The sequence below is a fragment of the Rhinopithecus roxellana genome, chromosome 19 (assembly GCF_007565055.1).
Source record: "Rhinopithecus roxellana isolate Shanxi Qingling chromosome 19, ASM756505v1, whole genome shotgun sequence".
NCBI lineage: Eukaryota > Metazoa > Chordata > Mammalia > Primates > Cercopithecidae > Rhinopithecus > Rhinopithecus roxellana.
In genome coordinates, this window is record NC_044567.1 from 40,653,687 (window position 1) to 40,677,552 (window position 23,866).

Here is a 23,866-nt window from a genome sequence, read left to right on the forward strand (position 1 = left end):
CAAAAACCGGGGGCTAAGGAAGAGCACCCTGAGAACGGAGCTCACTCCTGGCATTCTGGGGGCAAACGAGTGAACTCACATAGATTTTCCAATTAACTTTGAAATGCACACCGTGTTGTTCAACATGCTGGAAACATAGTTTGTCCATGGACTCCTGAACTGGGTCGGGGGCGGGAAACTATGCCAAGAGCTGGTTCAATCTGTACCCCTTGCTGCTTTTATCTGCTTGCGTTCCTGGTCTACAGTTTCGACGGTAGGTCAGCAGCCTCCAGATACGTGCCACTGAGGGTCTCTCCCAACTGCCCTTAAGAGGCGGATTCCGCAAGCAGATGAACCCCACTGTGTGGAAGGGGCAGCACCTGCGGTCAAGGAATTTCACATTTCTTTTTTTGTTAGACGGGGTCTCGCTCTGTCGCCCAGGCTGGAGTGTAGTGGCACCATCTCGGCTCACTGCAAGCTCCACCTCCCGAGTTCACGCCATTCTCCTGCCTCAGCCTCTCGAGTAACTGTGACTACAGGCGCCTGCCACCGCGCCAGGGCTATTTTTTTGTATTTTCAGTAGAGACGGGGTTTCACCGTGTTAGCCAGGATGGTCTCGATCTCCTGACCTTATGATCCACCCGCCTCGGCCTCCCAAAGTGCTGGGATTACAGGCGTGAGCCACCGCACCCGGCCAGGAATTTCACATTTCAATGTCCACACAGGAAAACTCCGACTGCGACGGAGTCTTCTCCCCGTTCTGTGACGTCAGTGCACATAGGCACGGCAGAAGCATGAGGAAATCCACACGCTGCCTGTGCCGAGGAGCTCCTTGCCGACTACAAGTCTCTCTTCAGTTCCCCTAGAAAGCAACGGAGGTGCCCACTTTCGCAGGATAAAACAGTGTCTGACCTGGCCAGAGCCCTCAACAAGGCTCCAGACAATGGGAAGAAACTGAGAGTGAACTGGTTCTTATTTTCATTTACCTTATGGACAATTCTGGTGTTTTTATAGGAAGAAGTCTGTATCGCTGAATGGAAAACCAGCTTATGGGAGCACACATGAGCTCGAGTCCTCATGCCTAGTCCCACAGGACCATTCAGCGTGGGGTCTGTGATGAGGCTGAGGACAGCCAGGGGCTCAGAAGGTGCATCTCAGCCCACGGCTGTGCTTCTGTATCAATTAACAGCACGGCTTCTCTAGTGACTATGACAGGTACAAACTTCTTGTCTTGGATTTGTGCTAAGCCACAAAGACATGGTCCAAACACATGGCAATGTCCAGTCCACACCAGCACACAGATGTCTGGTTCCCCTCCAAGACAAACAGAGCAAAATGCACTCATGAGCGCTGCGTCCTCAGACACCACACGTGAGGTGTCACGACAGTTGTTCTTCTTTCTCTGAGGTCTCGTGATTTTACTGTCCTGATCCTCAATCAACATTTTATTCTTTTAAGAGACAAGGTCTTGCTCCACTCTGCCATGTGGGCTGGAGTACAGTGGCATGATCTCAGCTCATGGCAGTGGTGAACTCCTGGGCTCTAGTCATCCTCCAGCCTCCTTCTCCTGAGTAACTGGGACCACAGGCACACCACCACACCAGGCTAATATTTTGAAGAATGTTTGGCACAGATTGGGTCTTGCTATGTTGCCCAGGCTGGTCTCAAACTCCTAGTCTTAAGTGAACCTCCTGCATGGACCCTTTGAAATGCAGAATGATCATTCTTTAATCATGTGAGGTGTGTGGAAAACGTGATGAAGAAAAACACAACAGAATTAAAATGGAAGGAAAACTTTAGAAAGACTATTTCTTTGTGATTTTTCTAACTGCTCTTTCAAATGAGATGGGTAAATGACTATTCCAAAGGGTGCCGAGCATATAAACAGCTGATGATTTTCCTTCTTAGAGGTCCTGAATTGCATTTGGTTTAATAAGGAAGAGCATAGGATTAGGGGAAGCAGTTTCACACACCCTGAAGAAGGTTAATTTTCTATCTGACATCAATTTTTATCTGTCATTAACATCAGGATCCTAATAGCTGCTCCCAAGAGCAGAGAAGTCACTGGTCCGAGCATCTTGTGGCACAGAAAGAGTGATGCGGTGTGATTTTAAAGTAGTGTTGGTAATTTGATTAATCCATGAAAAACAATACTTTTTCAGAGTTGTTATATGATCATCAAACTAAAATGGCAAACTTTTACGGAGTAGATACAGATGCCCTTAGGTTTTGTCTTTTTCCAATTTGATAAACTGCATAATGAAGTAACAGTGTAACTAACCCCAGCCACTGATGGTCCCTACAAAGAACCCTGCTGGGCAAAGAGCTCCTTCCCTCTTCAGCCTCTGGCATTCACCTTTTCTTTACACAATTCCAAAGTCACGCCAGCAATACATCTATTTCTGTCGTTCCTGCAGAAGACATTCTCAAAGTTAAAAATAGATCCAAAGTTTCAGCTATGCTTATTTAAGACATCATCACACCATTTACAAAAATTAACAAAATGGACCCTAAATGTAATAGCTAAAACTACGAAAGTGCTGGAAGTCAGTGCAGGTGTCAAACTTCATAACCTTGGATTAAGCAATGGTTTCTTAAACATGACACTAAAAGTACAGGTAACAGCAACAACAAAATAGATAAGATGGACTTTACCAAAATAAAATAAAAAACTTTCCTACCTCAAAGGACTCCATCTCAAAAAAAAAAAAAAAAGAAAAAGAAATAGGCAATAAGCCCATATAAAAATGCCTACGTCGTTAGTCACTAGGGAAATGCAAAGCAGAACCGTGAGACACCACTTCACACACAGCAGGACGCTGGAACCAAGAATACCAGAGACACATTCTCTAGTCCTGCTTGAATACTCAAGTTTTTAATAGTTTTCAACCACATATTTAAAAGTATCAGTCAATTTGGAAATAACATGAAACCAGGTGATCTTTCCTGTCCAAATGACCTTTCCTGTCCCTTCCTCCCACACTGGCCTCTGTTCCCCCTTCACTTAATTTTTATTTTTTGGAGACAGAGTCTTGCTCTGTTGCCCAGGCTGGAGTGCGGTGGTGCAATCTCGGCTCACTGCAACCTCTGACTCCCTGGTTCAAGTGATTCTCCTGCCTCAGCTTCCCCAGTAGATGGGATTGGCGCATGCCCAGCTAATTTTTGTATTTTTAGTAGAGACGGGGTTTTGCTATGTTGGTCAGGATGGTCTCGAACTCCTGACCTCAGGTGATCTGCCCGCCTCGGCCTCCCAAAATGCTGGCATTACAGGTGTGAGCCACTGACTCCCTGGTTCAAGTGATTCTCCTGCCTCAGCTTCCCCAGTAGATGGGATTGGCGCATGCCCAGCTAATTTTTGTATTTTTAGTAGAGACGGGGTTTTGCTATGTTGGTCAGGATGGTCTCGAACTCCTGACCTCAGGTGATCTGCCCACCTCGGCCTCCCAAAATGCTGGCATTACAGGTGTGAGCCACCGCGCCTGGCCTCCCCCTTCACTTTCTAATAAATAACTCAGCACTTGGGTTCACCAAACAGATTTGGTCCAGATGTCACTGTGGGGCCTTCTCTGTCTCTGGCCTTGTAATACTGGTCCTTTCTTGCAGTCATGTACAGGACCTACAGGATACAGTCTTTCCCCTGCAATATGCAAAGTAAGGAACATTTTCTCTCAGAAAATAATGTTGTGTTGATAATGGCACTTTCATATATGTGTGATTTGGGGCCGTGTAATTAGAGCAATCTTCTAGTAAAGAATTTTGGCAGGGCCAGGCACAGTGACTCACGCCTGTAATCCCAGCACTTTGGGAGGCTGAGGTGGGGAGATCACGAGGTCAGAAGTTCAAGACCAGCCTGGCGAGTATAGTGAAACCCCATCTCTACTAAAAGTATAAAAATTAGCTGGGCGTGGTGGTGGGCGCCTATGTGTCCCAGCTACTTGGGAGGCTGAGGCAGGAGAATCGCTTGAACCCAGGAGGCAGAGCTTACAGTGAGCCGAGATCACACCACTGTACTACAGCCTGGGAAGACAGAGTGAGACTCCATCTCGGAAAAAAAAAAAAAAAAAAAAAGAAGTTTGGCAAAAGATATCAAGAGCTATATACTTTGACCTACTGATCTTATTCCCAGAAATATATTCTAAGAAATAGTCCAAAATGGCCGGGCGCGGTGGCTCACGCCTGTAATCCCAGCACTTTGGGAGGCCGAGGCGGGTGGATTATGGGGTCAGGAGATCGAGACCATCCTGGCTAACATGGTGAAACCCTGTCTCTACTAAAAATACAAAAAAAATTAACCAGGTGTGGTGACGGGCACCTGTAGTCCCAGCTACTCGGGAGGCTGAGGCAGGAGAATAGCGTGAACCCGGGAGGTGGAGCTTGCGGTGAGCCAAGATTGCACCACTGCACTCCAGCCTGGGCGATAGAGCAAGACTGTGTCTCAAAAAAAAAAGAAAGAAAGAAATAGTCCAAAATAAGAAAATAGTATTATGTTTTTCTTTTAAGAGGGTCGGCCGGGCACGGTGGCTCAAGCCTGTAATCCCAGCACTTTGGGAGGCCGAGACAGGCGGATCACGAGGTTAGGAGATTGAGACCATCCTGGCTAACACGGTGAAACCCCGTCTCTACTAAAAAATACAAAAAACTAGCCGGGCGAGGTGGCGGGCATCTGTAGTCCCAGTTACTCTGGAGGCTGAGGCAGGAGAATGGTGTAAACCCGGGAGGCGGAGCTTGCAGTGAGCCGAGATAGCGCCACTGCACTCCAGCCTGGGTGACAGAGCAAGACTCCATCTCCAAAAAAAAAAAAGAGAGAGAGAGAGAGAGAGAGAGAGAGAGAGAGAGAGAGAGAGAGAGAGAGAGGAGAGGAGAGGAGAGGGAGAGAGGGAGACAGGGTCTCTATTGCTTCGACTGGAGGTTTTTTTTTTTCTTTGCTTTTTAAGAGATAGGGTCTTGCTATGTTGCCCAGGCTAGAGTACAGTGGTGCTAATCATAGCTCATCATAACTTTAAACTCTTGGGCTCAAGTGATCCTCCCATTTCAGCTTTCCATGTAGCTGAGACTACAGCTGCATGCTACCATGGCCAGCTAAGGAAAGACGAACAGGAAAAAAATCCTTGCAAGCAATGTAATTTTATAAGAAGAAAATGATTAAGTAATACTATCTATAAATGTGATGGAACACTAAATTTGAATATATCAGTAGCAATATAAGTGATCTTCAGATTTAAAAACAATATAAAATACATAAAATTCCAAATAAGTAAAATTATGTGCATATATGGAGAAATGTATGAAGAATATGGAATCACGAAAACAGTGGATTCTGGGTAATTTTTCTTTCATTTCTTCCTTTTCATGGTTTATTATTGTAATATCATTTGTGCAATAAATTAAAAGAGAGCAAAGCCTCCCTCTGGGGTTCTTACAATGATGGGTATTTCTGGGTCATGTGGTTTGAGAGCCAAACACGTGGGCTGCGTCTGTTTTTCATCCTATGCCCAGCAATGCTGCACCCTTAAGCCAGCACTTCTGAGCGGAAAATCAACTTGATCTTCAGTGGGAAACCAGGGCTGGCTCTGCCCCCCTGCTTCTGCTGCACTTTAGTATTTTCAACATTCTCAACTACCCCCTGCAGCATCTGAGAAGAAGAAAACAACTCAAGAAGCCTAAAATCAAGGAAAAGAAAAGAGAAGACTGGGTGGGTGTGGAGGTCCCACCCGCAGTCCCAGCACTTTGGAAAGCTGAGGTGAGAGGATCGCTCGAGGCCAGGGGTTTGAGACCATCCTGGGCAACACAGCAAGACCGCTACCTGTTCAAAAGAGAAATAAAGAAGACTAAGAACAAGGAAAGCCACAGGAAGAGAGGAGAAAAACAGCACAGAGAAAATGGCTGAAAACAAGAAGAAAGTCGGAGTAAAAGCCCTGCAGGAAAGGCTTTCCCATCTTCTCCACTGCAGGAAACAGGTGTTCTGCCTTTGGGTTGAAGCAGTGGCGGGAAGCTCACCCTGCACAGGGCACGCAGTCCCAGGCTAGGCTTGTCGGGTGGCTGAGGGGCCAGACTTACACCAGGAGGATGCAGACAGCAGGGGACCGACAGACACAGGCCCAGGAGCCCAAAGCAAGAAGGTGCAGAGACCCTGCCAGACTACACACAGGTGGGCCTGTGGAGGAAAGCCGCATTTTAAAGCAAGCAACTTAATTACCTGAAAACCTTCCACAGTAGAGGGGCAGAGAAAGGGAATGACGAATGACTTGAGGACAGACACTGTGTCCACATCCTCCTTGATTTCTCTGTGGCATCTTACGGTCCCCTGCACACGGCGAGTCCTCAGGAAACACTGCGGGACTGCAGCGCCACAAATGCTACTTTTCACAGCTTCCCAGGGGCCGCCCCCATTCTGTCCCTGCTGAAAGCTGTATAAAGTCCCCAATGGGCAGCTGGTTCTCGTGTAAAGTACGGCACGGCATCAAGTAAAGTGAAAACATGTAATACCTTCAGCTCATGTTGGTGAAGGCAGGCAGCATGGAATAGTGAAAATAATACAGGATTTGGGATCAGAAGATCCAGGCTCCTGTTTGGCTCTGCTATAAATGAAGCTGTCCACCCCGGGATGGCCGCACACAGAGCATCTGGTACCTCTTCAGTAACACAGTGATGTTTTATGCACTACATCTGCTTTGACGAGTCCTGGGTTATTAGCAAGAGCAAATGTGACACCATGCGGGAGAATACTCTCTGGATTGTGAAATATGACACAATTCATACTCAACAGCTTGCATTACATTGCGGGTCCACTTCCAAAGCACTCTCCCGTGCAGCTCCCGTGCCGTCTGTGTCACACGCAGCTCCCATGCCGTCTGTGTCACACGCAGCTCCCGTGCCGTCTGTGTCACACGCAGCTCCCGTGCCGTCTGTGTCACACGCAGCTCCCGTGCCATCTGTGTCACCACGCAGCTCCCGTGCCGTCTGTGCCGTCTGTGTCACACGGGAGCGTGAGCACCATCATCACACGGGCGCTGTCGAGAACCGAGAACTTAAGGGGAGTAGAGACGGGACCAGCTGATGTCCAGACTTCCAGAGTCCCCGCTTTCTCAGGATGTCACAGCACCCTCGAGTCACACCAACAGGACAGGAGCCTTTTAAAAACTTGAGGTGTTTCTAATGAACACAATGATCAGTGCTTCTTTCAACGAAGAAATAGAAAAATAGGGAGTGATGGTTTACATTAAAGCCTGATTCAGCCCTGTCCTTCTGACAGCCTGAGAGGAGGGCCTCAGTCAGGGTTCAGCACCATACCCGCCGGGGCAGGCCGGATAGCCCTGTGTGTCCACCGGGAGCTGTCTGGAGGGAATCAGAAGCGGTCAACGTCTGAGGGAGCTCTGTTGCACAACAGAACACACTGAGCACAACCAGGCACCAAGCGTTCCTCTTCCAGAAAGAACAGTTTGCTGGCAGCGCCACAGTGACTACACGTCCCCAGCAAGGCTACCCATCCGTTCCACCAGCCTGCCCAGGCGCCTGCCTGGAGGAGGGCCTGGTGCCAGAGGAAGCAAATCCAAATAACATCTAGGAGCTGGCCAGCTCCGAACAAGGCTGCAGGGCTGCCTCGTAAACAAACAGACCAGCCAGGCGTCGGCCAGGCCTCGGCTAACGGCTCCAACCAAGTCCTCGGTGTAAAACATGCCCCCAGTGGCCTGCCTTGGAGCAAAGCACAGGCACAAATCAAAATAAAGGAAGGGCCTTTCCAACAAACTTCAAGTCCAACAATTGGCAAGGGAATGAGAAAGAAGAAGAAAAACTGACCTATAAAAAGCAGAGACATTTTAAATGACTGTCTTCCCATGCGCCCCCAGAATATACTGCTTCAACAACCATGGTGGATATTAAAACCCACTGCCAGAGGCGCTATTCACCAGAGTGTGATTTAGCTGCAACTGCAGTACACTGTTGCATCTGCAGAGTCTCTGTGGGAACAAAAGATCCCCACTAGCTGTGTCTCTCTCACAGTCCCTCTGGGCAGGTGAAGTGACAATGTCCAGGGCCAACAACAGCGCCTGCCCACCTGTCCCAAGAGTGGTGGTGCTGCTCCCGGGCGGCCCTGTGTCACTGGCTCGGCCACACGCCTGCTTTCTCTGGTGGGAGAGACCCAGGGACAACTCTGTGGCTCTTCAATAGCACAGTGCCAGCGCACGCCACCTGCACACACGGCTCTCCAATAGCACAGTGCCAGCGCACGCCACCTGCACACATGGTTCTTCGAGAAAATCTGATTTTAAAAGCCCTGCATGTATTAAGCCTTTTAAGTGGTGACGAAGAGGCAGAAGGTAATGAAGAGCAGAGCTCTCAGGTCAGAAAACCCCGGTTCAAGTCGCAGCCCTGGCCCTGCCCTTGCACAGCCCCAGGCAAGTTCACACCTTGATGTCTGGCTGCCATCACTTACCTTTCACTTACTTGATGAGGATAATGGAACTATAAAATAGGAATTACTGAGATTAAAAGAAACAAAAAGTTTTAATATGCACCTGATACTTAATAAAAATTAAATACACATTAGTCGGTTCCTTAAGAAGATTTCTGCTCACAAATTCAATAATGACCTCACAGTGCTAGAGCTGGTGCTCTACTGAATGAAACCAAGTCCAAGCCACTGGATGAGCTGTGTGGCTGGCGAAGTCGCCCAGGAGAATGGCGGCGGCTGCCCCTCAGGGGGCCCGGGGTGGGGGGTGGGGGCGGGGAAGAGACCAGGCATGCGGTGGGGAGGGGCGGGGACCCAGGCATGCGGGGGAAGGGGCGGGGACCCAGGCATGCAGGGGGAGGGGAAAAGGGTCCAGGCATGCGGGGGGAGGGGTAGGGAGACCAGCCATGTAGGGGGAGGGGAAGGGGGTCCAGGCATGTGGGGGGAGGGGCGGGGGAACCAGTCATGTTAGGGGCAGCACTGGTGGTCCCTGCTGGACTGGGGTCAACCCAGCAACATTTGGGTCAAACGACAAGGAGGTCCAAGGGCTGCCCAAAACAATGACGTCTTCAGAAAAATTGCTAATGTTTTTGGATGTGATATTAAGGAAGACAATCCAAGACAAAGATGTACATTTATTTTTTAAAAGCAGCCAAACAGTGGCAGATGAAGGCAGGTGAACAGATTTCGACTCTGGCCTGTGCAGTCCAGGCACTCATTCACGGCCCTGATACCTGAGGGGCCTCCACACCTCTATGTACAGAAATTAGTGTCAGGCCTGTAATCCCAGCACTTGGGGAGGTTGCAGTTGGAGGACTGCTTGAGGCCAGGAGTTCAAGACCAGCCTGGACAATATAACAAGACTCCATTTCTACAAAAAATGTGAAAAATTAGCCAGGCATGGTGGTGTGTACCTACAATCCCAGCTACCAGGGAGGCTGAGGTGGGAGGATTACTTGAGCCTAGAAGGTCGAGGCTGCAGTAAGCTGTGACTGCCTTGCTACACTCCAGCTGGGGTGCCTGAGCGACAAGAAGGGCAAGTCAGATCCAGCAGCAACAGCTTCCCCCATGTGGGGGGCGAGGCCTGGAGCTAGGCATGGCAGTGACTAGCTGAGGGACACCAGGGTTCAGAACTCCTGGGAGATGCCAGCTGGCCTCCACCCACCCCTACCCCACCCAAGTCCGAATGGAGGCAGCAGGGTTTCCTGTGTCATTCCTAAGGCCTCTCAGGTGATGCCTTCCTTCCATTACACAGAAAAACAAGAAACACAAACAACCAGGGTAAACACCTGTGGCTGGGAGGGAGTGGGGGCGTTCCAGGTAGAGAAGACCTGATGACAATGTTGAGGGCTGGACAGGAAGGGCAGAAAGCTTGGGAGGTGCCTCCTTCCGTCCTGAAGCTTAATTGCACCCGGAGGAAAAGAACCAGGCAGTGAGGCCCAGGAGGGCCTGCGGGCAGCGGGAGTGTCCTCTTGCTGGGGCTGTTCTTTTGTTTTAGGCCTGAGAGGTTTATGCAGGTGTAATGACGAGGAAAGCGCTGGCAGAGGGACAGCCTGAGGAACAGGGATTATCTCAGCGAGGTCAGGATGTGATAGCTGGATGAGCTGCAGTGTCTCACAGGCAGAAGAGTAGGTTGAGAAGAGGGCCAAGAACACAGCCGGGGGAGATCATACATCTAGGTGCAGGAAGAGAAGCCAGCCAGAGAGTGGGAGCTACAGAGAGGCAGCCGCAGACCCCAGGGCGGGGAAAGAGGAGGTAGAGGGGGTGTCCCTTGCTTCAGCTCCGCTGGGGACTCCTCAGGGGCAAGGATTAGGAACAGACCAGAGAGGCTGACAGCTCGGAAGGCAGCGATCGCCTGCACGGTTCTGGGAGAGCTACTGGAGTGGCAGGAAGGCAGGGGGCTGCCCCGGGGCCGAGAGAGGCAGTACATGCGGTATGCTGGGAGAAGCCGAGTGGCAACAGCAGCACAAACCAGACACTCTAAGGGGAAGACGCACAATTTAAGGAAGGACGTCGCTGGGCTTAGGTCAGTTGCTTTCTGTGCTTTGCTGCTGGTTCTGATGGGGAAATCTGAGTCCAAACATTTGTGGATTGGAAGGTGGGGGTCTTGCAGACAGCAAAAGTGAAGAGAGGAAGCGTTTGAGGCTGGTAAGTGGGAACCACAGGTTGAAGGCGCTACCAGCAGTGCGTTTTTCCTCTTAGAGAATGCAAACAGCATGGCCTCTTGAATAGTAACAGAGAAGATGTATTCACAACTGACAATATCATTGTCCTCCATTAAAAACGGTAGGTGACAGACATACCTGGATCCCGAACCCGCATGTCCCTCCGGCAGCCACCGCCATGCCCAGCTCCAAGCCTCACCCACCCAGGTGAGCTGCCCATGTTGGATACAATTTGTTCCTCTGTGTTCCCAAGTGCCCTGGGCAACTTCCTCAGGAGAGCCCGGACCACGCTGCCGCTGAGCTACGAACGTGTCTTCTCAAACAGGCTTTCATTTCCCAGAGGGCTGCTACGCTGCGGAGGCAGGTCCCTCCTAAAATTCCTGTCGGAACTGAGGACCTGAAGCGACAGTGCTAAGAGGTGGGGCTTTAGAAGATGGTTATATCCCAAGGCTCCACCGTCCTGAGTGGGATTTTAGCAACCTGATTTAAGGCGGAGGCGCTGGCGGAACGCAGCCTCTCCTGCCTTCTGCCTTCTGCTGTGTGAGGATGCGCGGTCCTCCCAGGAGGACATGGGAAAAGAAACCACCTCGAACGCAGACAGCAGCCCTCACCTGACACCACAATCGCCGGTGCCTTGACCTGGGACTTCCAGCCTCCAGAACCGGGAGAAGTAACTCTCTGTTCTTGATAAATTACCCAGTTTCAAGAGCCTGGCCAGCAGCACTGGTGGGCTGAGACAAGGGTGGAGACCCCCATGTGACTGGCTCTGCAGGCCAGGCCAGCCCCTGCAGCTGCACAGCACATACCAGAAAGAAGGTGCTGCCAACAGAAGAAATCCCAGCCCGAGCTTCGTGGTCATGGACCCCACCCTCCCTCTCGGGTCCTGGCCACCATCCTTCCCTCAGATGCCACACTGGGCTGCTGGCCTAGATGCGTTCAGGCCTCTGAGCAGGTCAGGGTGAGTGCCTCACAATGCCTTTCTCCACCTCCTCTCACTGGTGAAACTTCACTCATCACAGGAGGTGGCACGAGGACACCCCAGCAGCAGTGATGCCGCCTGCCTCCAAGGCAAGCAGAAGGAGCGTCCCTACTCTCTCCTCTGTCTCCAAGAAGAGCACTGATCAGAGGGAGCGCCTCTCCCTGGAGACCCTCTTTTCCTGGCGCACACGGGCTGTGGCTCATAACCCTCATGACTTAGGTGTTTACCAGCTACCTGGGCCAGGCCGGGAACTCAGAAGTTCTCATTGCACAGAGTCCTTTCAACCTGCGAATAAGCAGCACTCGGGCTGTTCCCAGTGACACTGGTGACAGTACTCAAAGTTAGGTTTAATGCCCAGTCTCAGAGTGCACTGAAATGGCTTCTGAATCCAGTTTAAATTGTTCTATGTACCGAATATGCATCTACAGCAACATTTACTCAGCAGCACAAATAACGAGAAACCAAAGAGGCTAACGTCTCCTGGATTAATTCACACCATTTTATAACAAGGCTGGCGACACCATGCCACCATCCTTATGGGTTCACATGTCGGCTTGGTTCTGGCATGGGACACTGTGCCACCCTCCACACAGGCCTACATGATGGCATGGCTCTGGCATGGGACACACGCCACGCTCCATACAGGTCTATGTGACAGCACGGTTCTGGGGTTCCAACAATGATGCCATCGAGAGAGGCACTACCGATTCCATCTCAGCACAAGTCAAATGAGGATGAAAATGGCTTCCGCAATACACTGCCCAGTTTAACACAAGTCAAATGACCACTTTTTTATTTACAAGAGTCGTGAACGCCTACTATTAAATATGGAGCTGAATGCACGGCCAGTTTTTGCATGCAATGTGACCTAATGTCACTGATTAAATACAGAGGCATGTGCATGCTTAGGCACATAAATCAGAAAAGAAGCCAAACTACCACTAAAATGCCCAGAAGTTTAAGAAGAAGATACAAAGAGGCAAATAAGTAGTTAACGGGTCATTCATTGTGTGATAAATGTGATATAAGTCCATTGTTCAGCAGGTGTGATTTCAAACAAACACTGAAGTTAATTCGGAACATAGTGATGATGGCATCAAACAGGAGACAACAAACGCCTTTCTTCCCATTAGGGACAGGCAGGAGTGAGGAGGCTGGGGAGAGGCAGGAGTGAGGAGGCCGGGGACAGGCAGGAGTGAGGCCAGGGGCTGAGCACTCTTTCCCGTATTCCACCCAAGCTGATTTCTGAGAATTACACGAATAACTCAGTAGCTATGGGAGACCCACTATGGGCTCAACTACATAGTTTTAATTCTTTTCTGAATGTTCCTTTTACATTAAAAGAATACTCTGTGTACACTTGCTACCCTTGAGTCCTTCAGACACATTTCACATGGATGCATTCAAATGCTCACAAAGTCTTTGGGACTCACTAAGCAGCCTACTGGGACTCCAAGTGAGATCACGCACTCCCTGGCTCTCCTGTTAGACAGAGATGGGAGAAGGAAATGTGAGCCGACAGTGAATGACTAGAAGGGAAGTCCTAACATGAACCAAAAACATAAAGGCAAGCAGCTCTTAAAAAAAAAATCAGGGGCCGGCACGGTGGCTCACGCCTGTAATCCCAACACTTTGGGAGGTCTAGGTGGGCGGATCATGAGGTCAGGAAATCGAGACCATCCTGATTAACATGGTGAAACTCCATCTCTACTAAAAATACAAAAATTAGTCGGGCGTGGTGGTGGGTGCCTGTAGTCCCAGCTACACGGAAGGCTGAGGCAGGAGAATCGCTTGAACCAGGGAGGCAGAGGTTGCAGTGAGCTGAGATTGCGCCATTGCACTCCAGCCTGGCGACAGAGCGAGACTCTGTCTCAAAAATAATAAAATAAAATAAAAAACATAAAAAAATTCATGTAACCCTTTTTCTTAGGGAAATTAGGTGATTTTTAAAAGGCCCTAGGTGCATAAAATTTGGTCAAATTAGTCAATAGTTAGGCAGTGGCCTTATCAATATTTTTTTGGCTTTTACCATTACTAATTATACTGAGCCTTGGGACAGCAATTTGATATGGTCAGCAGATATTTAAAAATTTCACAAAGGTTGTCTGTCTGCTCTGTTCAGTCTTTAAAGTTTGGCAGAATTCACTAGTAAAGATACCTGGGGGGGTTATCTTTGTATGGTGGTTAACCAGAAATTTCATTTCCTTAAGAGATATATCCTCTCCAAATTTTCTTTTTCTTCTTCTGTCAGATTTGATAACTTGTGTCTTTCACAGAATTTATCCATTGCATCTAAGATGAAGAATTTACTGGCATATGGTCCTTCATGATTAAAATGATTCCCTTATTCTCCTTTTATTTATTAATTTTCGTTTTTGGAGACAGGGTCTCACTCTGTGGTCTATGCTGGGCTGCAGTGATGTGATCACTGCACTGCTCACTATAGCCTTGATGCCTCTCAGCTCAGGTGATCCTCCCACCTCAGCCTCCCAAGTAGCTGGGACTACAAGCATGTGTCACCACGCACTGGTAATTTTTGTATTTTTTTGCAGAAATGGGGTTTTGCTATGTTGCCCAGGCTGGTCTTGAACTCCTGGGCTCAAGCAATCCACCTGCCTCAGCCTCCCAAGTGCTGGGATTACAGGCGTGCACCCTCGTACCTGGCCCCTTATTCTCCTTTTAACATCTGTAGGATCAGAAAGGACGTGCCCTCCTTCATTTCTGATGAAGGTCATTTGTATCTTCCCTCTTTTTTCTTGAGCACTGTATGAAAAGTGTTGACAATTTTAATGAACCTTTCAAAAACTATCAACTAGTTTCATGAATTTTCACAAGTTTGGCCGGGTACGGTGGCTCAAGCCTGTAATCCCAGCACTTTGGGAGACCGAGACGGGCGGATCACAAGGTCAGGAGATCGAGATCATCCTGGCGAACACGGTGAAACCCCGTCTCTACTAAAAAATACAAAAAACTAGCCGGGTGAGGTGGCGGGCGCCTGTAGTCCCAGCCACTCGGGAGGCTGAGGCAGGAGAATGGCGTGAACCTGGGAGGCGGAGCTTGCAGTGAGCTGAGATCCGGCCACTGCACTCCAGCCTGGGGGCAGAGCGAGACTCTGTCTCAAAAAAAAAAAAAAAAAAAAAAAAGAATTTTCACAAGTTTTTGGGTTGATTTGTTTACTTTTGCTCTTCCATTTATTATTTCTTTTCTTCTACTTACTTAGGGTTTAATGTATTTTTTTTTTTTCTGGTCTTAAAGAAAAACTTAGACCATGTATTTGAGAGTTTTCTAATTAAAAACTATAAATGGCATTAAATTTTGAGATCAATTATTGCTGGTATATGAACACCTAGTTCAGTAATGATGCCTGTTTCTTTCCATAGTGACTAACAGTGAGCTTACAAACAGCAGTAAGAAAGGGTCTAGTGCACACCTCTAGGTGGACCTTTGCAAGCATTTCTATATACTGCTAACAAAGAAAAAGGACTGCCAACTAAACAGGTACGTTACTTATTGTAAGACCCTTCTGGACCTCAGATATGATAAGTGTGAAAATGCACATGCTGGATCAGGCGTGGTGGCTCATGCCTGGAATCCCAACACTTTGGGAGGCAAAAGCGGACGGACCACTTGAGCCCAGGAGTTCAAGGATGCAGTGAGCTATGACTGTATCACTGCGCTCCCACAGAAGTAAAAGTGAGAGACCTTGTCTCTATTTTTTAGAAAAGGACCAGATGTGGTGCCTCACACGCTTGTAATCCCAGCACTTTGTAAGGCCGAGGTCTGAGGATCTCCTGAGCTTAGAGTTTGAGACCAGCCTAGGCGACATGGTGAAACACAGTCTCTACAAAAGATACAAAAACTAGTTGGGTATGGTGGCATACAACTGTAGTCCCAGTTACTTGCGGGGCTGAGGCGGGAGGATTGCTTGAGCTCGAGAAGTTGAGGCTACAGTGAGCCAGGTTCACACCACTGCACTCCTGCCAGGATGACAAAGCAAGATCATGTCTCAAAAAATAAAAAAAGCACATGCTAGAATCAGTGAATTATGTTACATGACCCTTACTGTAAACAGATAACTACAAATGTTCACGTTCCTTCTGCTGGTTATGGAGTTATCTTGTCTTACTAGGGGTCAGGAATTCTAATACTGTTTTAGTGCTAGAGAGAATCTTTGCCTTATTCCCAGCTTCGAAGGGAAGACGTCTCAAGTCTCTCCACTAGGCTGATTTGCTGAAGAGCTCTGATGTAGCCTTTACCAAGTTAAGTAAGTCGTGGTAACCTCCATTTAGACATGAGAGACTACTGATGACAGTGATCGCAACTTTCTCCATAACGAGAGAAAAAGAACAAGACAAGGACGGAGAGCCCCAGGAAGGAAATCACGGCAAATGAGAGGCGCTGGGCATGAGAAGAGAAGCGGAACAACCGCAGTGGAGGCTGTCAGTTCAGGGGCCCGGGCACCCAGCTTTGAATCCTGGCTCCACCAGTTACTCTCCAAGCAACCTGAACTTCCTCATCCTGAAAGCAGCACTAATGGTAGTCCACACCTCACAGGCGTGTGGTGTTAGATGAGTTCATTAGTGGAATGGCTCCAGCGATGCTTGACAAATGCTAGCTACTGTTATCCCTGTAATTGTAAAATGTCAACCAAAAAGAAACAGTTGGACAAGTGGTAAGTGGCTCAGCAGAGGTGAGAGAAGTGAAGCCTTCGACCCGGATGGTGCAAAGTCAAAATGAAGCACTCAGCTCTCAAAGCCTGGTATGAACAAGGATCAAGAACTGAGACAACCAGGTCTTTCGAAGGAAGAACGGAGAGCAAGTGCCTAGCTGACAATCTGGGAGAAGAGTGCTCAGAGGCCCCGGACGCCTCTTCCCACACTGGCAGGGCTCTCGGGAAATGAGACCCTGTGGATGCAGAGATGCAATGGACAGCGTAGGGTTGCCTGTATCTTCCAGATTCGCTCTCTTCATTTTGCTTTTCATCTGTTTATTGCAGTTTTCCCCTGGCTCTTTAGGGCAAACATTTAATTTTTCTTGTTTTTTTAATCTTTGTTTTCTGACTAAACGTATTAAATCCTCGCCTGCTTTGGCTACATACACCCCACAGACAGGAAAAGTGCTATTACTAACATTTGGCTGTATTTTATCAGTTTTAAAGTATTTCCTCTTTAATCCAAGGATTTTAAGATTTTAGTTTTCAGACTTTTGTTAAAGCTGTCCTTTTGTTACCGAGTTCTAGCTTCACTGTGTGTGGTCTGCCATGGAGTTTACATGAAGCTGATTCTTCTGGATTAGTAAAGCTTTCTCTGTAGTCACGTGCATGATCTATTTCTGTGAATGGTCCACATATGTCCACATTCCCTGCTGGAGGTGTGGCCCGTGTGCCTCTACGGGGCCTGGCAAATTAATTTGGTGACTAAAGTCTTCTTTGGTTTGCTTCCTTTGTCTGTACTTGGTGTCTCTGTATCTAAGCACATTTCTCACTCATCTGCTTCGATCCATACTGACTTCCGTTCTCATCTTACCTAGTTCAAGGCCATGTTGTCAGATGCACACGGATTCATGATCTTATATACCTTCCTGCTTTCCTGTTCCTTTTACCACAATACAACACTTTTCTTTGCCCCTTTCAATAATTTATCTCAGCTTCTGCTTTGAGTCACATTGGCTCTAGCTACCTCAGATTTTAGCTCATATTTCTCTTTTTCATTCTTTGATTTCCAACCTTTGAAAGGGGTCTTGCCCCGTCACCCAGACTGGAGTGCAGTGACGTGATCACAGCTCACTGCAGCCTTGAACTCCTGGGCTCAAGTGATCCTCCTGCCTTAGGCTCCGGAGGAGCTGAGACCACAGGCGTAAGCCACCATGTCCAGCTAATTTTTAAATTTTTAGTAGAGACAGGGTCTTGCTGTTTTGCCCAGGATTAAATGTTTTGCTTTAAATGTGTGTCTCATGGACAAGAGACTGCTGTATCATAATTTTAACACAAATAGACATCAACACAAGAATCATGGCCCTTTGAGAGGTGAGTTCAATTCATTTATAGTTACAACTTTAAACATTTTAGCCATCGTATCTTACAAAAGTTACTAAGCTTGTCTTTTCTCCTTTTCTACCTTTTTTTAGAGAGAAGAAAATTTTCTTTCCTTAGATATTTAAACTTTGTCTCTGCCTCTCGCTTTTCTCCCCTTCCCTCTAGCTCCGTCCTTTTGCTGGGAATTCCTCAAACAAGCTTCCCAGCTTCCTGGTTTACTCCTGGCCCTGTCTATAATGTTGCTTTTCAATCTATCTCTTCAATTATTCCACCAATTACATTTTTCATACTCAACGCTTCCAACTGGTCTTTCTTCCTGTTTCTTCTTCATGTTTCCAATTGTCTTTTATCACTTTGAATATATTTGTTATTGGATTGCTTCTCTTCACGAGGGCGGCGGGACAAACCCTCTTTCCTCCCTCTTATTTTCCGTCTTTCTGAGCCCCAGACACAGCGCAGCAGGCCATGTATATCAAGGGCAATGGAGGAGAGCCGAGCGCCCTCCGCCTCGCCGGCACCCTGGGGCCCTCACCAGCTCCACTGTCTCCTCCAGTCTCACCCCTCACCCCAACCCCCAGTGGGGACCCAGCCATCTCAAGGGAGCAGCAAGGTCTCCGGCTGTGCTGCTGAGTGGGCTCCCTCCAGGATCCATCAATCTCCCTCTTTCCTGTGGCACCCGAGGACAGGGTTCAGCCGGGGAGTCAGCAGCCCGTGCCCCTCAGTCTGCTTCAATTCCCTTTCTTACCGCATCCATCAGATGGTTTTTACATGTCATCTTTTTAAAAGGGAGCTCTATTACAATACATTATGATATTCATCTTAATTGAGTGTATGTCAAGAGACTGGAACAGTGAGAGAACACTGTCTAGTTTGGGGAGAAAAAATATTCTTTGGAAACGGCCTGGAAGCCGCCGCGGGGACTGTGTGAGATCCATGATGCTGAGGCTCTACTGTGAAAAGCTCCACATCATAAAGCCGTTTCTCCAGACGCAAATTCCAAATTAAACTCGCCTACTACTAAGGTCTAAGACAGAGTCGGATACTACAAAAAAGCATTTTATTCAATAATGTGTCCCGGTTACTTCACTCTCTGGGAGGAGCAGTGAGCTCCTCTCCCTTCACACATAATGCACGAAGACACAGTCATTGGACTGCTGTTGAAAGGAAGCGGCAAAAGACCCGAGAGCACTGAATGGGCAGAACAAAGTGTGTTCTCTGGCAAAGCAGATATATTTTAGAAGACTCCTTGGAGAACAAATGGTTAACTCTGTCATCAAAACCACAAGAATTTATGTTTCTAAAGGTAATTCTGAATGATTCTTGGTTGAGTCATCAAGAAAAAATACGAAGCAAATGTCACAGCAAATGTCTGAAATGAGACAGGCACTGCAAACCGCTTAGCCTGGCCAGATAGAGCCATGCTGAGCCTCCACCCCACTTGCGCGCCAGGAGATCTGTGCATCTTCCGTCTCCTGCAGGCAATGCGGGAGCGAAACTTTCCACGCTGACAAATCCATGTTAATGCTCTATCATTAACATTTATACTCCCGGAAATCCTTCAACTTAATTGAAAGAAAGGAAATAAGTTTTCTGACCTCTCTTCAATCCAAAATAATGTCTATCATTTTCATTAATAGACAATACTAGTGCATGCAGCACAGTGCGATAGACATCAATCTGTTTTATAGCAAGTCCCACAGCAAATTAAGTCCCACTGGGTTATAATTTTCAGTAGTATACAAATAGACCCATAATAAATCTAAAATGGTATTATGCCACTCAATCAAAGAAGTAGAAAACAGCCAAGGGAAAACATATATTTTGGATTCTCACACTGTATTGACGTACACGGTGAGTAAGATAATAATTTATATGGAAAGTAATGTCATTGCTCATTTTGGAATTATTGAAATCAGTTTTTGAAAATGAAAAAGACTGAGGCAAAAATGAAAAACAAATTAGAGAACAATGTCTTCCAACAACTAGTTCATCATCAAATGCGATTCATAACTACACTTGCCACCAAATACACATGCACACATTTTGTCCAAACGAAGCAAAGCTGCACGCTATTTACCCAGCACACCGCATTCTGTAGCAGCTGTGCCAGCATAATGAGAGCAGTGTGCTTAGAAACCGTTCTCTTATTTACATAGTAAAGGGAGGGAGGGAGGGAGGGAATCCACCTTCCTGAGCATCGCCCTTCTCCAGGTCACCTGCCGACCGGGCAGACACGCACAGTCATCATCTGCACCCCAATCCTGGTTCCCTTTTCTGGAGCAGGAAGTGCCAAGCTACAGCTCCCGGGCCAAATCTGGCCAACTGCCTGTTTTCTTAAAGAAAACTTGACGGAGGCCTGGTGCGGTGGCTCGTGCCTGTAATCCCAGCACTTTGGAAGGCTGAGGCAGGCAGATCAACTGAGGTCAGGAGTTTGACATCAGCCTGGCCAACATGGTAAAACCTCGCCTCTACTAAAAATACAAAAATTAGCCAGTCATGGTGGCGGGTGCCTGTAGTCCTAGCTACTCGGGAGGCTGAGGCAGGAGAATCGCTTGAACCGAGGAGGCAGAGGTTGTAGTGAGCCGAGATCGCACCACTGCACTCCAGCCTGGGCAACAGAAAAGACTTGGTCTCAAAAAAAAAAAAAAGCAAGCTTCAATGGAACACAGCCATGCTCACTGGTTTATATATTGCCCGTGGCTCTTTCATGCTGCCAACAGCAGACTTGGGACTGTCTGGCCCAAAAAGCCTAACCCAAGTGTGTCTGCCCCTTCACAGAACCAGGTCTGCCGACTTCCATCAGAGTGCTAGGCTGAACCTTCCCACCCTCATACTCCTGATGCCTAAGTCCTAAAGCCCTAGGCTCTGGCTAAATTCTGTCCACTTACATCACTGCAAAATGTACATGCACAGAAAAAAGGTCAACAGACAATACATCAAAAAGTGAACACTAGTTGTCCTTAGATGGTAAAATCTTGGATAATTCTTTTCTACTTTTAACTTTTTAGTAATTTTCTGAAAAGAATGTGTATTTCATTTTTAATTAGAAAATAAATTGACTTTTCAAAATGAAAAAATAAAACCGTAATCCTAAAAACATATGTAATTACTGTCTGACAAACTATCTCACCCTTCCACTGGAAAAAAAAAACTCTGGTGGTTTTTAACTTAGCTCACATAAAACTACACATTTCACTTGATAATTCTTTAATGAACATAGTCCATTACCACTCACAGGCTACAGACACCCAGCAAAATGTCATGTTCAACCTAATTTCAGTACTTCAGTATGGGAGAAAGCAGTTTATTGTAAAAGAGCTGCCACCTGAGACACCGCTCAATTGTTCCAGGCAGTGGTTATCTGATGACCACTGTCTGCCACTGTGGCATATTGATTTCAAAGTCCCTCTTATGGTAACTGTATTGGTTTGCTTTTCACTGCACTTCCTACTAAATGCTTACTTTAAAAAATCTGACTGTGTCCTAACTCCTACAAGGATTTCAGAGGCTACTGGGATGATGCATCACATCTTGGTAGAGAGAAAGCACATTCCCCAGTCAGAGGCCAGGTGCTCATTTCAGAATACCAAGGCCAGCAGCCTCGGTGTGAAAGCCTGCTTTATATTTTATGTTTTTTTTTTTATTTTATCTTATCTTATCTTATTTTATTTTATTTTATTTTACAGATGGGATTTCCCTGTGTTCCCAGGGCTGGTCTCAAACTTCTGGGCTTAAATGATCCTCCTGCCTCAGCCTTCCGAGTAGCTGGGACTACAGGACACACTGCCACATCTGGCCCAGGCGTCTTTAGGAGCGCACGGCTGTGCGCGGAGGGAAGTCAAGTCCTTACCACTCACGGCAGGAGAACGAAGTGCCTGAGAGACACCTGTCTACTCGAGGAAATGCACTGGGTTTGTGCTTGTTCTCTCAACACGGGATGCCTCCAGTCTGCATGTTGGGGCCTCTATCTCCCTACTCTGCATCTCCTGGCTTTTCTATTTCCCATCTCGATCCTTTCCCATGGCCTCCTGTGAGCCCCCACTGTAGCCTTCCAGGCCATTCATTTGGCTCCAGCAGTGTCTCTCCTGCTATGGGTCCCATCTACTGTGTTCTTTATTTCAAACATTCCAGTGCGCCAGTCTTCCCGCAGCAAGGACACCAGTGTAACAACTATCAGCACACACAGAAAGCGCCTTCATACAAACCAGAAATTAGGTGAGTGCTCATAGTACCTGGTTCAGCTTCATGTTGTTGAAAGAGGCATTGAGAGGTAGAAAAAACAGTATTGAAAAGAAAAGATAAATGTTTGAGGTGATGGATAAGTTGGATAGATCCCAGTTACCCTGATTTTGATCATTATGCATTGTATGCATTGATCATAATATCACCTAGACCCCCAAAATACGTACAACTATCATACATCAATCTAAAGAGTGCAAAGCAAATTCATTATAAGTTACTCAGTCTGTTGCATGCTGTTATAGCAACACAAAACAGACAGACAGACCAAGAAAAACTACTATAGAAGAAGAACCAAGCAGAGAATCACCCAGGGCCTGCAGGCTGAGGCTTCTGCAGACGCACAATGGACACTGCCATGGAACAGGCCTCATTCCCACTCATTTTCCCATCCCCCACTCCCGATTTCCTGCACGACTGCTTCGGTGCCCCCGAAGATAGGAGATGATGGAATAAAAGGCTCCACCAGTCCCATGTTGGCCAGGCTGGTCTCGAACTCCTGGCCTCAAGCAGGACTGTGGGTGAGAAGGCAGGAGACTGCCTGGAGTGTTAGGCCATCTTGACAGAAGCCTCAGGAGCGTCTGCGGCCGACAGCACAGTGTCTGCTGCACAGCTGCACCGTTCGCACAGCACCTCAAGGGAGAGTATTTATCTACCAGCCGGTAACAGCCATGACATACAAGCTTTTCAGCAAAACATAACATGGGAAAGTAGTTATTAAAGAGCGGCAAGATGGTCTAAGGGAGAATATTGGATTTGGAGGCAGGAAACACACACATCCCACTGTGCGTTCTGCTGGCGATGTCGGGACTGAAATGCGGCTTCCACCGTCTTGGAATATCACACGCATTTCTTCAGTCATGCTCCCAATGGCTATAACTTTTAAAAAGGATGGAGACAGAAAAATCATGGCTTTTTTTTCATGGCTAAAAATAAATGGAAAGATTATGCTTCAACTCAAGCAAGGAATTAAATGACTTCCTTTTTCATAGTAGCCTTTTCTTCCCCCGAAAGAAAGTCCAGTTTCCAGCATGACCAATCCTGGTACTAAGACATCTCCGAAATGAACAAAGATAAGGGGAGGGTGTTCTTGGAAATCACAAAGCAGTGAGCTACCCACGAACAGATCAGAAGGAAGAAAGGATCTTGAACTCTCAAAGAGTAAAACCCAAGCCTCCACCGAGAATCCTGAATCCTGAATGACACAAAAAGAAGACGGGGTACACTCATGTCTGTCACGTGGGCTCCTGGGACGAGGTGAATGCCTGGGACCCACATGGGCTGGGATTCCTGTGGGAAAGCCCAGGTGAGTGGGTCCCAGGGGGCACAGCAGGGGCCACTTACCAGCGCAGGGCGATCTTGATGGGGGTGGTGAGGCAGGAGGTGAACAGGTCAGCCGGGAGGTCGGGGATCATGGGCAGCAGCTCGGTGGCCTCGCAGGCTGCCAGCTGGATGCAGTTTTTCATTGACGGAGGCAAAGGCATCTGAGCAAGAGGGTGATTTGGGTTGATTGCAGCTACCTAAAGGGCAGAACATTCGGGAAAAGAGAGTGTGACTTAGCTGCTGGTCACAACCAAAGAGTAAGCTGGAGCTGTAACACAGAAGGAAAGAAGAAATCAACTCAGGCGGTCAGTTTTCACCGGAAAGTCCTCTGGAGACAGACACCGCTGCTGAACTGTCTCCGGAGGCTGACTGTAAGCCTGGAAAACTGTCCGTCTCATTCCCAAGGCCCTTCTGACGGCACAGCCTGGTTACGTCTCAGTCAACTCTGTTTTCTTCCCGGTTTTCCTCTTTGCAGGCCCCTACTTACCCTAGGATGGTATCAGTGTCCGCCAGGTCTTTCATGGTGTCTTATGGTTTATTTATTATTATTATTATTATTATTATTATTATTATTTGAAACGCGGTCTCGCTCTGTTGCCCAGGCTGGAGTGCAGTGGCGCAATCTCGGCTCACTGCAAGCTCTGCCTCCTGGGTTCACACCATTCTCCTGCGTCAGCCTCCCGAGTAGCTAGGACTAC

The 23,866-nt window shown here is 47.8% G+C and overlaps 1 protein-coding gene across 1 annotated transcript in view; it reads right to left on the bottom strand.

The window, feature by feature from the left end:
- The window catches only part of RPTOR (regulatory associated protein of MTOR complex 1), a 418,321-nt gene that overhangs the window by 188,057 nt on the left and 206,398 nt on the right, over positions 1-23,866 (bottom strand). Inside the window, exon 6 of the mRNA XM_030923092.1 lies at positions 23,190-23,365. Within this exon, the coding sequence (XP_030778952.1) occupies positions 23,190-23,365 (176 nt within the window). The remainder of the gene's footprint in view (positions 1-23,189; positions 23,366-23,866) is intronic.